This window comes from Oryctolagus cuniculus, chromosome 7 (assembly GCF_964237555.1).
Source record: "Oryctolagus cuniculus chromosome 7, mOryCun1.1, whole genome shotgun sequence".
In the NCBI taxonomy this organism is placed as follows: domain Eukaryota; kingdom Metazoa; phylum Chordata; class Mammalia; order Lagomorpha; family Leporidae; genus Oryctolagus; species Oryctolagus cuniculus.
The window spans coordinates 7078464-7090565 of NC_091438.1; the positions used below are offsets into that span (position 1 = coordinate 7078464).

The 12102-nt window shown below is 40.9% G+C and overlaps 1 protein-coding gene across 14 annotated transcripts in view; it reads left to right on the forward strand.

Moving 5' to 3' along the window:
* Nucleotides 1-12102, forward strand: part of RALGPS2 (Ral GEF with PH domain and SH3 binding motif 2) — a 189397-nt gene that overhangs the window by 142858 nt on the left and 34437 nt on the right. For all 14 annotated transcript variants that reach the window (XM_051858235.2, XM_070077183.1, XM_070077192.1 and 11 more), the window contains 3 exons: nucleotides 3421-3558; nucleotides 6325-6415; nucleotides 10829-10896. In XM_051858235.2, coding sequence (XP_051714195.2) covers nucleotides 3421-3558; nucleotides 6325-6415; nucleotides 10829-10896 — 297 coding nt within the window. The remainder of the gene's footprint in view (nucleotides 1-3420; nucleotides 3559-6324; nucleotides 6416-10828; nucleotides 10897-12102) is intronic.

Genomic DNA, 12102 nt, shown 5'->3' on the forward strand with positions numbered 1-12102 from the left:
GAGGAATTAGTAAATGTTTAGGAAACACGTACTGTTATTTTTTTTTTTAATCAAAAAGTGTTAAGTAATTCGGTAGCTGAGAAAGCGCAACCTTATGCATCAGCAGAAACTTGACTTGGAGCTGAAGTGCTAAGTGGTAGAACTGGGGTTTGAATGGAGCCTGGGAGCACTGTGCCATCCTCTCCCTTGGTTGCTGGATGCTTCTCTAGATAAGACCTCATGCCTCAGGCTTTCCCTCCTGTTGCCTTAACTTGCACTGTTGTTCTTTCTGGTGGGCCCTGCAGATACAGCCATCTCCTTTATTTCAAATCTGAGCTTAATTTCTACCTGCACAGAATTTCTTGGAATTCCTGTGCCATACACAGATCTATCAGGGGTTGCACACTCAAGGACCTAGAAAGGTAAATACTTGCAACAAAAAAGGAGCAGATGTAAATAAGTAAATCAAAAGAGAGATAATAAAATGGGAGTTCTGCCCAGCAGGCATTTTTGTGGGTAATTTAAAGGGAGCTGCACCGGCTCCCTATCCCTCCTTGACACCAAGAAAGATTGAGACAGCATTTCCAGGTCTGCTCACTTTTTCAGATAGAGAGTCATTTTGATGTTCCCTATATTTCCTGATATTAAAAATGCTGGGAGAGATGAGCTGTAATCTTTTTTTATTTTTAAGATTTATTTTATTCATTTAAAAGGCGAAGTGACAGGGAGAGACAGAGATCCATCGACTGGCTCACTTGCCAAATGGCTACAATAGCTGGGTCTGGGCCAGGCTGAAACCAGGAGCCAGAAGCTCTGTCTTGGTCTCCCACGTGGGTGGCAGGGGTCCTAGCACTTGAGCCATCCTCTGCTGCCTGCCCATGCACATTAGGAGGAAACTGGATTGGAAGCAGAGCAGCCAGGACTTGAACTGGGACTCTGTTACAGGATGCTGGCCTCTCTAGCAGTGACTCAACCTGCCGTGGCACAATGCTGGTCCCTAAGCTGCCATCTTCTAACCTCCGACTTTCATTATAGATATACTACATGACTATTCATTGATGCTTATTCACTAATGGTGTGAGATAGTAGATTCATCCTTAACTTTTTTTTTTTTTTAAGATTTATTTATTTATTGGGGCTGGTGCTGTAGCGTAGCAGGTGAAGCCACCGCCTGCAGTGCTGGCATCCCATATGGGCACTGGTTCAAGTCCTGGCTGCTCCTCTTCCAATCCAGCTCTCTGCTATGGCCTGGGAAAGCAGTAGGACAGATGGCCCAAGTGCTTAGGCCCCTGCATCCACATGGGAGACCTGGAAGAAACTCCTGGCTTCAGATCGGCGCAGCTCCGGCCATTGCAGCCAACTGGGGAGTGAACCAGCCGATGGAAAACCTCTCTCTCTCTGCTTCTCCTCTCTCTGTAACTCTGACTTTCAAATAAATAAATAAATCTTTAAAAAAAGAAATTTTAAAAAAGTATTTATTTACTAGAGAGACAGAGGCAGAAAGAGAAAGGGGTCTTCCGCCTGCTCGTTCACTCCCCAGATGGCTGCAATGGCTGGAGCTGCACCTATCCAAAGCCAGAAGCCAGGAGCTTCTTCCAAGTCTCCCACGTGGGTGCAGGGGCCTAAGCACTTGGGCCATCCTCTACTGCTTTCCCAGGCCACAGCAGAGAGTTGAGACTTGTAACTCAAGTGATTTATAGTATCACTAACCAAAGTAGGAAATGGGAATGTCAGGTACATACATAAAATACGAGTTTAAAAGCTCAAAAATAAGAAAATAACACTATGTGCATGGATAAACGTTTTGGGTAAAGACAAAGGAGGGACCAGCATTGTGGCTTTGGCACAGCGGGTTAAGCTGTCTCCTTCAGTGCTAACATCCATGTTGGCATGCTGGTTTTAGTCATCACTACTGTGCTTCCGATCCAGCTTCCTGCTGGTGCGATGAGAAGGCAGAAGAAATGACCCAAGTGCTCAGGTTCCTGTAACCCATGTGAGAGACCACAGAGGAGTTCCTGACTCCTGGCTTCAGCCTCACTCAGACCTGACTGTTGCAACTATCTGGGGAGTGAACCAGCAGACGGATCAGTCTTTCCATCTGTTGTTGCCTTGCTTTTCAAATATGAGAGTAAGGGGACTAGTAGGTGTTTGGAAAGAGGTAGTAGCAGTCACATTCAAAATCAGAGTCTATATTTGGCAAGAGGACACAGATTCTTCTTGCTCTGAGTTGGAGGAAGTAGGAGAGACCTAGGCTGTAGGTTCACTGGGAGACATAGAAAAAAATTAAGAAATTATAAAGTCATAAAAGTTACTAATTGAATAGTATAGATAATCTATAATAGAATGTAGTTTAAAAATAAACATGTGTTACAAGTAAAATCTCTGAAATCGAACTCTGTTCCCGAAAGTTGGCTTGCTCAGACTATCTGAGGATTTAAATTTCTTCTATAAGCAGAGGCAGTTAGGCTAGACGGGTTCCAAATTCTTTTCTTAGAAACTATGAAAACTAGAACACAGTTAACACTGAACTGGATACATAAGCTAGAAGGTTTGATTGGGCAGGATAATTCTAGAAAATATTCAAGATAGAAGAGAACAGCAAGAGTAAGATGTGGAGATTATATAGAAGGCAGCAGGTATGTCTCATTGGTTGCATTTGGACCCCGAGAGTTCGTGAGTGTGAATTTATAAGAGAACATACATATTTTCCTTTCTGGTTACACTTTTGTCTCCTACGTTTTAGGTGTGCATAGCAAAACTCTCAGGAAATATTTTTAAATGAGTGACCTTCCATGTTTGAGAGTAGTTCAACCAAATCATTTTTGGGGATGTGCCTTTTTCATTGATACAGAAAACGTGGCAGGGAGGAGTAGGAAAAAGTTCAGTTTGTATCACATGAACTGTTTCAGAAGTCTACTTTTTTGAGAGTTTTTTCCTGGTCATGACACAAATGATAGCTGTCAAGGCAAGGAGTGTAAAAGTAATGTTAAATAATTCCACATATAAAACACTGGCTGAGCTGGCTAAGTTAACTTCTTCAGGCTGTAACACAACTTGAAAAACACTTGTTGTGTAGATGTAAAAACTGATGTCCAGATTTAAAGCACTGTCTTTGTTACAACTAAGTCAGAGGCAGTGCTGGTTCAAGAACTCAGCTTCTTTCCATTGAGTTCCATGTGTGCTGAAGTTTCTGACTTTAGTCTCAAACAGTACTTGAAAATGGTTGTGCAGAACATGTTGTCTGCATGTCTGGCCCTGCCCTTATGGAAGGCTAAGCCTCCAGTGGTCCCGTTTTACAAGCCTTCAAGGTATTAATAACAGTGTACCCTAGATATGGCACAGATTGGAGTTTATCTATAAATGAATGCCCCCCCCCCTTATGTTGTCATACTCTTCCAAACTACAGGTAAGAAAACACTGATTTATCTGATTTTGTTTCAGGCATCTATCTGTCAGATTTAACATACATTGATTCAGCATACCCATCAACTGGCAGCATTCTAGAAAATGAGCAAAGATCAAATTTAATGAATAACATTCTTCGGATAATTTCTGATTTACAGCAGTCCTGTGAATATGGTAAGTTTCTGGGACATAATGCTAAGCCACCATCCTCCTGTTGCTCCATGATTCAGTCACACCTGTTGATGACCACCTTTTACACAGCAGAAAACATCAGTGTTTTTTGTTTTGTTTTGTTTTGTTTAAGACTTCTTTGTTTACTTGAAAGTCAGAGTTAACAAAGAGAGAGGGAGAGAGGTCTTCAGTCCGCAATGGCCAGAGCTGTGCTGATCCAGGGCCAGGAGCTTCTTCCCGGTTTCCCACACGTGTACAGGAACCCAAGTCCTTGGCCATCTTCTACTGCTTTCCCAGCAGAGAGCTGGATGGGAAGAGGAGCAGCTGGGACTCAAACTGGTGCCCATATGGGATGCATTGCAGGCGGCGACTTTACCCGCTGTGCCACAGCACCAGCCCCGAGTTTTTTCTTCTATCGCAGCTTAAAGGAAAATATTAGTTATGTTATTACACTATTTGCTATTCAGCATCCGTTTTGTTTTTAAAGAATTGAAGCTTCTAATATTTAAATTTCTCATTTTTGGCCAGCACCACGGCTCGCAAGGCTAATCCTTCGCCTGCGGCGCCAGCACCCTGGGTTCTAGTCCCGGTTGGGGCACCGAATTCTGTCCCGGTTGCTCCTTTTCCAGTCCAGCTCTCTGCTGTGGCCCAGGAAGGCAGTGGAGGATGGCCCAAGTGCTTGGGTCCTGCACCCGCATGGGAGACCTGGAGGAAGCACCTGGCTCCTGGCTTCGGATGGGCACAGCTCGCCGGCCGTAGCAGCCATTTGGAGGGTGAACCAATGGAAGGAAGACCTTTCTCTGTCTCTCTCTCAATGTCTAACTCTGCCTGTCAAAATAAAATAAAATAAAATTTCTCATTTTCATCTTTGCTGTTGCACTGTTTTGTAGCAGCTTTGCTGACAAAGCACAAGAACAGTACATATTTAATACTGCCACTGCGCATTTGTTTAGCCCTTTATAGTTTACTAAATTACTTTCTGTTATCTTCATCTCACTTGATTGCCTTCATCTATTACATAAATAGTTCTTATTTTTCAAGTAAGAAAATAACTGAGGCCATTTAGCCTAGTGACAGTAAACCACCTTTTTTTTTTTTTAAGAGTTTGGCTGGCTTTTTGATTAGTTTTTTGTTTTATTTAAAAGGCAGAGTGACATTGAGACGCAGACACAGAGAAACAGAGAGAGAGACAGGTCTCCATGTGCTGGTTCACTCCCCACATGACTGCAACAGCCAGGGCTGGAACAGATTTAAGCCAGGAGCCTGGAGCTCCATCCTGATGTCCACATGAGTGACAGGGACTCAAGTACTTGGGCCGTCTTCTACTGCCTTCCCAGGAGCTTTAGCAGACAGCTGGATGGGAAGCAGAATAGCTGGACTCTACCTGGCACTCAGAGATGGGTTGTGAGCATCCCAGGCAGCAGCTTAACCTGCTGTGCCATAGCACTCACCCCTGGTCTAGCTTTCTTGATTCAGTATGAAGTAAATAACCATTTTTTGTTCAAGGTATATTTTATGCCTTGACATGTATAGAAAGAGGTGAGCCCAAGTGGTTAGCAAAGGGGGATTTCAAAATAATTTGGATGGTTTCAATTTGTTAGGGAATGAAGTTGGGCTGTTAATATATTCTTTTAGCTTATTAAAAATAATGATTTTATGTAATTATTTTTAAAATATTCTTAAAGCTAACTTCATTTATATGCACCCATATTTTAAGAGGACTTCCCAAATGTGTATATGGTGATAGAATTTTTTATAGTTTTTTTTTTTAAGATTTTTTATTTATTTATTTGAGAGGAGTTTATAGACAGAGAGGGAGAGAGAAAGAGGTCTTCCGTCTGCTGGTTCACTCTGCAAATGGCTGTAATGGCCAGAGCTGAGCCTATCTGAAGCCAGGAGCCAGAAGCTTCATCTGGGTCTCCACATGGGTGCAGGGGCCCAAGGATTATGCCACAGCACAGGCCCCAATGGTAAGATTTTATCTCTTTTTTGCATTTTGCAAAAACCTAATACCAAGGTGAAGTTCTAAATTTTGTCTTGTTGGAAATCTATATAGGAAAAGGTAGAGAAACCACATTTGTAAATGGGAACCAGATCTCTTTAAAAGAAAATAAATACTGGCCAGTGCTGTGGCTCACTTGGTTAATCATCCACCTGCAGCACCGGCATCCCATATGGGCGCCGGGTTCTAGTCCCGGTTGCTCCTCTTCCGATCCAGCTCTCTGCTGTGGCCCAGGAGGGCAGTGGAGGATGGCCCAAGTACTTGGGCCCCTGTACCTGCATGGGAGACCAGGAAGAAGTACCTGGTTCCTAGCTTCGGATCAGCATAGCTCCGGCCGTGGTGGCCATTTGAGGGGTAAACCAACAGAAGGAAGACCTTTCTCTGTCTCTCTCTCTCTCACTGTCTAACTCTATCTGTCAAATAAATTTTAAAAATAAATAAATAAATACCTCCACATCTTGTGCTGAGAGTCTACTATAGACCATAATGAAGTCCCAGATTTTTTTCCTATATAGTTTCTCAAATATGAGCCTTTGTAGTTAAAACTGGGTTTTCTTTTTAAGTATCTATACAAAACAGCATACCACTGTAATTTTCTGAGTAGCCTTCAATTTCACATTAAAGTATGCCTCAGCGAATTCCTTGTAGAATTAATGTAAATGCTGGGGCCATGTGACCTTATTTTACCTTCAAGTTATTCCTCTCAACTTTTAAAGTTCTGGTTAAGGTGTACTGTATTAGATAATTGTTGCTCACATTTTTCCTAGATATTCCCTTGTTGCCTCATGTTCAAAAATATCTGAACTCTGTTCAGTATATAGAAGAACTGCAAAAGTTTGTGGAAGATGATAATTACAAGTAAGTTGGATATTCAGAAGTGGTTTGTATGACTTTGTCTTGTCCTCCATCCTCCCATTCCCTCCTGTTTAAACATCTACTTTTTTTTTACTTTTTTTTTTAAGATTTATTTATTTATTTGAAAGATAGAGTTACAGAGAGGCAGAGGCAGAGAGAAAGTCTTTATCCACTGGTTCACTCCCCAGATGGCCGCAGTGGCTGGAGCTGTGCCAGTCCAAAGCCAGGAGCCAGAAGCTTCCTCCGGGTCTCCAACATGGGTGCAGGGGCCCAAGGATGTGGGTCATCTTCTATTGCTTTCCCAGACCATAGCAGAGAGCTGGATTGGAAGTGGTGCAGCTGGGACTTGAACCAGCACCCCATATGGGATGCTGGCACTGCGGGTGGTGGCTTTATGTGGTACACTACAGTGCTGGCCCCTAAACATCTACATTTTATAATGTATCATTCAATTGCCTAATCCAGTGTCATATTTACAAGGATAAAAGTGCTTACATAGGCCAGCACCACGGCTCACTTGGCTAATCCTCCGCCTGCGGCGCCAGCACCCTGGGTTCTAATCCCAGTTGGGGCACCAGATTCTGTCCCAGTTGCTTCTCTTTCAGTCCAGCTCTCTGCTGTGGCCCGGGAAGGCAGTGGAGGATGGCCCAAGTGCCTGGGCCCTGCACCCGCATGGGAGACCAGGAGAAGGCACCTGGCTCCTGGCTTTGGATCGGCGCGGCACGCCAGCCGTGATGGCCATTTGGGGGATGAACCAATGGAAGGAAGACCTTTCTCTCTGTCTCTCTCCCTCATTGTCTAACTCTGCCTGTCCAAAAAAAAAAAAAGTACTTGATATAATTTAGCCAATTTACAAATAACTCATGTGTTCTATGGCTAAAATGTTTTAAGTTGTAGAAAGCTGATATTTGATAGTTTTACTTTGAACTATATCCAATCATTGAGTTTTTATGAAAATTTATGTTTTAATAGGAAAAGCTAATGAAACAGTATATTAAAGAAACATTACTTGTTTCTTAATGATAATTTTTGATACATCATTGATCTTATTTTCAGTTGTTTTTGTGTGTTGAGAGTATTGACCCTTCTTGCCTGTAGGTCAGAGACATGTTTCTCCTATATAGCACCATATTTATTATGTTCTCTGTATTATAACAAGTCCCTTATTGAAAAATTTTTAAAATAGTTGATACCCATGTCTTTCTCAAGGAGAGGCTATTTTTAGGTTACTATTTCTTTCATTGGTATGCTTTACATCATAACTGCTCAGCATTTTGTTTCAACAAAAAGATCAAAGAATGGAGAGCTTATGTCTCTTGAAGCTTCGCATTTTTCTTTTAGCTTTATTGTTAATCTTTCTAAAATCGCTTATCATTGTTGTGTCTGTTTTTCCCATGCTTTCAAATTGAATTTAGTGTTTTCCACAAATATTTTTCCAATTGAAGACCATGGTTTTGAAATGTATCAAAGGAAGAGATTAGGTTGTTTTTCTTTATTAAGATATTATATAAAAATGTTTTTCTTACCCTTTGGGTAGTGATTATGTTTCATTGTTCTATAGATTTTAACAGTTTATTTTTTAATTCTGCAGAACAAAATTAGTCCCATTAAAAGGCTAGAAATAATTCCAGAATCTAATTAAAAATTAGCTTTTCTCAGCTCTGGATATTTTATTGTATTAGATACTTAACTGTACCTAAAATTTTATTAATTTTCAAAACACTTTGAATGCTGTGTTTTCCCCCATGGCTTATTAGTGTTTTATGTTTCTACACCAACTTTTATTTTACAAAATTTTTTACATGACAACTTACTTGAAAATACATGAGGTCAGTTTATCAGCATTGTATGGCTAGAGTTTAATTCTGTGCCCTGAGTTACCAGTTTCTCAAGTTTAGTGATCTGTGTCTGTATTTTCTATGGTTTTTCCTCTCTCTCTTATTACTGACATAGAACTTACATGGTAAGAAACATATAGGTTTTGTCAAGTGAGATATAGAACAGATTTCTTACACATCTAAGTAAATATTAAATTTTTACCTGATTGGAAATTTTATCCTTGGATTTAAGAGGAATTAAAGCTTATTAAGTAGATGTGGAGTCTAAGAAAATTTTGAACATTTACAGAGAATGGTAACTTTTTATTGACAGGAGTAAAAGTATAATATTATTGAAGCTAATCTGATAGTTGCTCTCCTAAATGGATAGATGTGGCCATCGAAGCCGTTGACTAGTTCTGTTTGTAAGGTGACATAAGATACCTTCATTTTTTTCGGAAGACTGACGCTAAGTAGATTGAGATATTCTAGGCCTCCAGTAACTCAGTCTCATGTAAGACATATCCACAAGACCAATGATTACAAACATTTTCAGACAGTGTTGCACTAGCCATATGGCCAGCATGCCTGGGAAACAGAGGAGGAGACCTAACCAGCTTTAGGTGGGAGAAGTAGAGCAGGAACGTGAGGGCTTCAGGAGACAAGTCTTAGCAGTTGAGTAGGAGGCAGGCCCACGTGAAGGGTAAGGAAAGGCCTTCCAGAGGTAGGACCATCAAAAGAAGGGGGCGGCAAAAACTGGTTTACTTGCCTGCCTTGGGAAGTACAGCGTTCTGTGTTGTTGGAAAGGGGATTGTTTTTCTAACAATACTGTTGGTTTGCATGAGCCTGTTGAAATTAGTCCATATATATTTAGATACAGGTGACAGCTTACTTATCTAAAGACTTGTGTTTTGCGCAGCTAGTAGAGACAGTACGGATTGCATGCATGGCTTTCAGTCAGGAGGACACCCTTTCTCAGTTAATACTGGACATGCTCTGATGATTGTATCAGCAACTCACTCTCAGTAGCCTTCCCCTCTCTGCTAGTTAAGATGCTGCTGCTTTTTACACTGCTGTCAGCTATTAGCTGCTGCAAATAGCAGTGTGATTCACTCAGTAAACCCTCCGTTCCTTTGTGTCTTAGTGCTGTGTTAGGACATTGTAGATACTCTGTTTGCTCTGTTGGTCTTCACCCACTAGACTGTAAGCTTCAGAAGGGCAGAAGTATCATGTCTGCGTTAGTCTCTGTGATATTCTAGTGCCGAGCACAGTCCCCAACACAAAACAGGTGTTCAACAGATGTTTGTCAAGTGAATGAATGCAGTGTCGTCTGTAGCTTACATAAATAAACTCCTGTAAAAAATAAAGTGTTCTAGTTAATCAAATATCTATTCAATCCATGCATTTTACATTGTCAAATAGTTGAAATATAAGCATATATAATTCCCTCTTAGGTTATCAAAGAGAAAATAATTTATAATAGGTTTGTTTATCATTATGTATGCCATATGTATTTTACAATTTCATTAAAAATTCTAGTTTGTAAGGTAATGTTCAACAGTCTTTATTAATTTTCAGTCATTCTTAGAAATATTAGCCTTCATATATGGCCCTAAAGCATTTTCCACAACTCCTCCATCCTGAAATTGTTTCCACTGCTAGGAACCATAATTTCTTTGCCATGGGACTCAAACCTGGAAATATTATCCTAAATAGAACTTAACTAACAACTAATAAGCTTTGACTTAGGCAGGAATTTACTAGGAATTTTCCCAACAGCCTTTTTTTCTTTTTTTTTTAAGATTTATTTATTTTATTTGAAAGGCAGAGTTACGAGAGGTAGGGTGGGGTGGGGAGAGGCCTTCCATTCACTCCCCAGATGGCTGCAATGGCCAGAGCTGTGCCGATCCAAAGCCAGGAGCTTCTTCCGGGTCTCCCTTGTGGGTGCAGGGGCCCAAGGACTTGGGCCATCTTCTACTGCTTTCCCAAGCCATAGCAGAGAGCTGGATCGGAAGTGGAGCAGCTGGGACTCAAACCGGTACCCATATAGGATGCCAGCACTGCAGGCTGCAGTTTTACCTACTATGCCACAGCAGTGGCCCCCAGACAGCCTTTTTATTTGTGTAGATCTTTCTTTTGATGAGTTGTGTTAGTTGGTTTGTCAGATGGTTAGTTCTAAACAGGGTATTTTGAAATTTTCAGTGTTAACAGTACTTCATCCAGTAAAGATGACAGTTTGCATAATTTATTTAACAATTTTTGTGATTGTTCCTAAATTTAGATATGTCAAGATAAGTTCAGTTATCAAGTACCTTTAAATGCATTGAATGGTTTGGACCTTTGGGGTGGATAACTGGGATGACTGTGTTTTTAAATACAACTTTTTGATGTTTTTCCTCTCCTTTAATATGTCCTGTAGTAACTATAAGATCAGCTTTTTATGAAAGAAATAGGAGACTTAACATCTTAAAAATTGCTTTTGAAGAAAAATATATAAATTAAATTATTCCACAGAAATGTTTTGTTTTTGTGAGAAAATACATGACTAACATTTTTGTTGTGTTAATTATTTTATGTGTTTTTTCTTTTTAAAACTCAGGCTTTCATTAAAGATAGAACCAGGGACAAGCACACCACGTTCTGCTGCCTCCAGGGAAGATTTAGTAGGTTAGTGTGTGGTTTTCTCTCATCATCAAATAAATCAGATTGCCTAATAAGAAGGAATGAATTCCAAATTAAATAAATAGTTAGCACGTCTTGTACTGTGTGTAAAATATACTTTTGGTATTAAGATCTCAGTCCTTTCTGGGTTTGTTTTTCATCAGAAACTTGTTTTGAAGTTTGTCAGTGATATAAAAATAAATAATGCTACCTCATCAGGAAAAATAGGTGTGACAAAATAATAGGTATTTTGTGAATATCATATTCATCTTTTAATTACTAAGAATGCATTGTTCTAGACAGTGAAATTTGATTACACTAGAATTTTTTAGGTCTCAGTGGAAAATTACAATATTTTGAACAATTTATGACAGTCAATTTTAGTAACTTTTTTTAAATGTTTAATATTGGACCAACTACTAAAAATATAAAAATGATACTTCCTGCTTTACCTGTTGCATTACAATGGGGATATTATATGCATACCACAGGTAATCAAAAACATAAAGAAATAATTGATAAAAATTCCCAATGCAGACTTTGACACTAGCTTCATAGCGTATCTTCTAAACATATTTGAAAACCTATCTAGTAAAACATGAAGAAGTGAGGGGATAAGCCATGGCTGTAGGAGGAGGATGAACATTCCAGTCTGAAGCTCTTATATTTGCTTTTAGTTCCTTTCTTAAAGTGGTATTTGGGGCAGACTTTGTGGTACAGCAGGTTCATCCACTGCCTAGGGAGCCTACACCCTGTATCGGAGTGCCTGGGATCTGGTCCCACCTCCCCCTTTGGGGAGCCTGCACCCTGTATTGGAGTGCCTGGGATCCGGTCCCACCTCCACCTTTGGGGAGCCTACACCCTGTATCGGAGTGCCTGGGATCCGGTCCCACCTCACCTTTGGGGAGCCTACACCCTGTATTGGAGTGCCTGGGATCCGGTCCCACCTCCACCTTTTGGGAGCCTACACCCTGTATTGGAGTGCCTGGGATCCGGTCCCACCTCACCTTTGGATCCAGCTCCCGCGAATGCACTGAGGAGGCAGCAGCTGGTGGCTCAGGTGCTTGAGTCCCTGGGATGGAGCTCCTGGCCCCTGGCCCAGCCCTGGCTGTGGTGGGCATTTAGGGAGTAAACCAGCAGAGGGAAGACAATTCATTCATTTTCTTTCTTTCTCTCTCTGTCTCACTCTCACTCTTGCTGTACCTTTCAAGT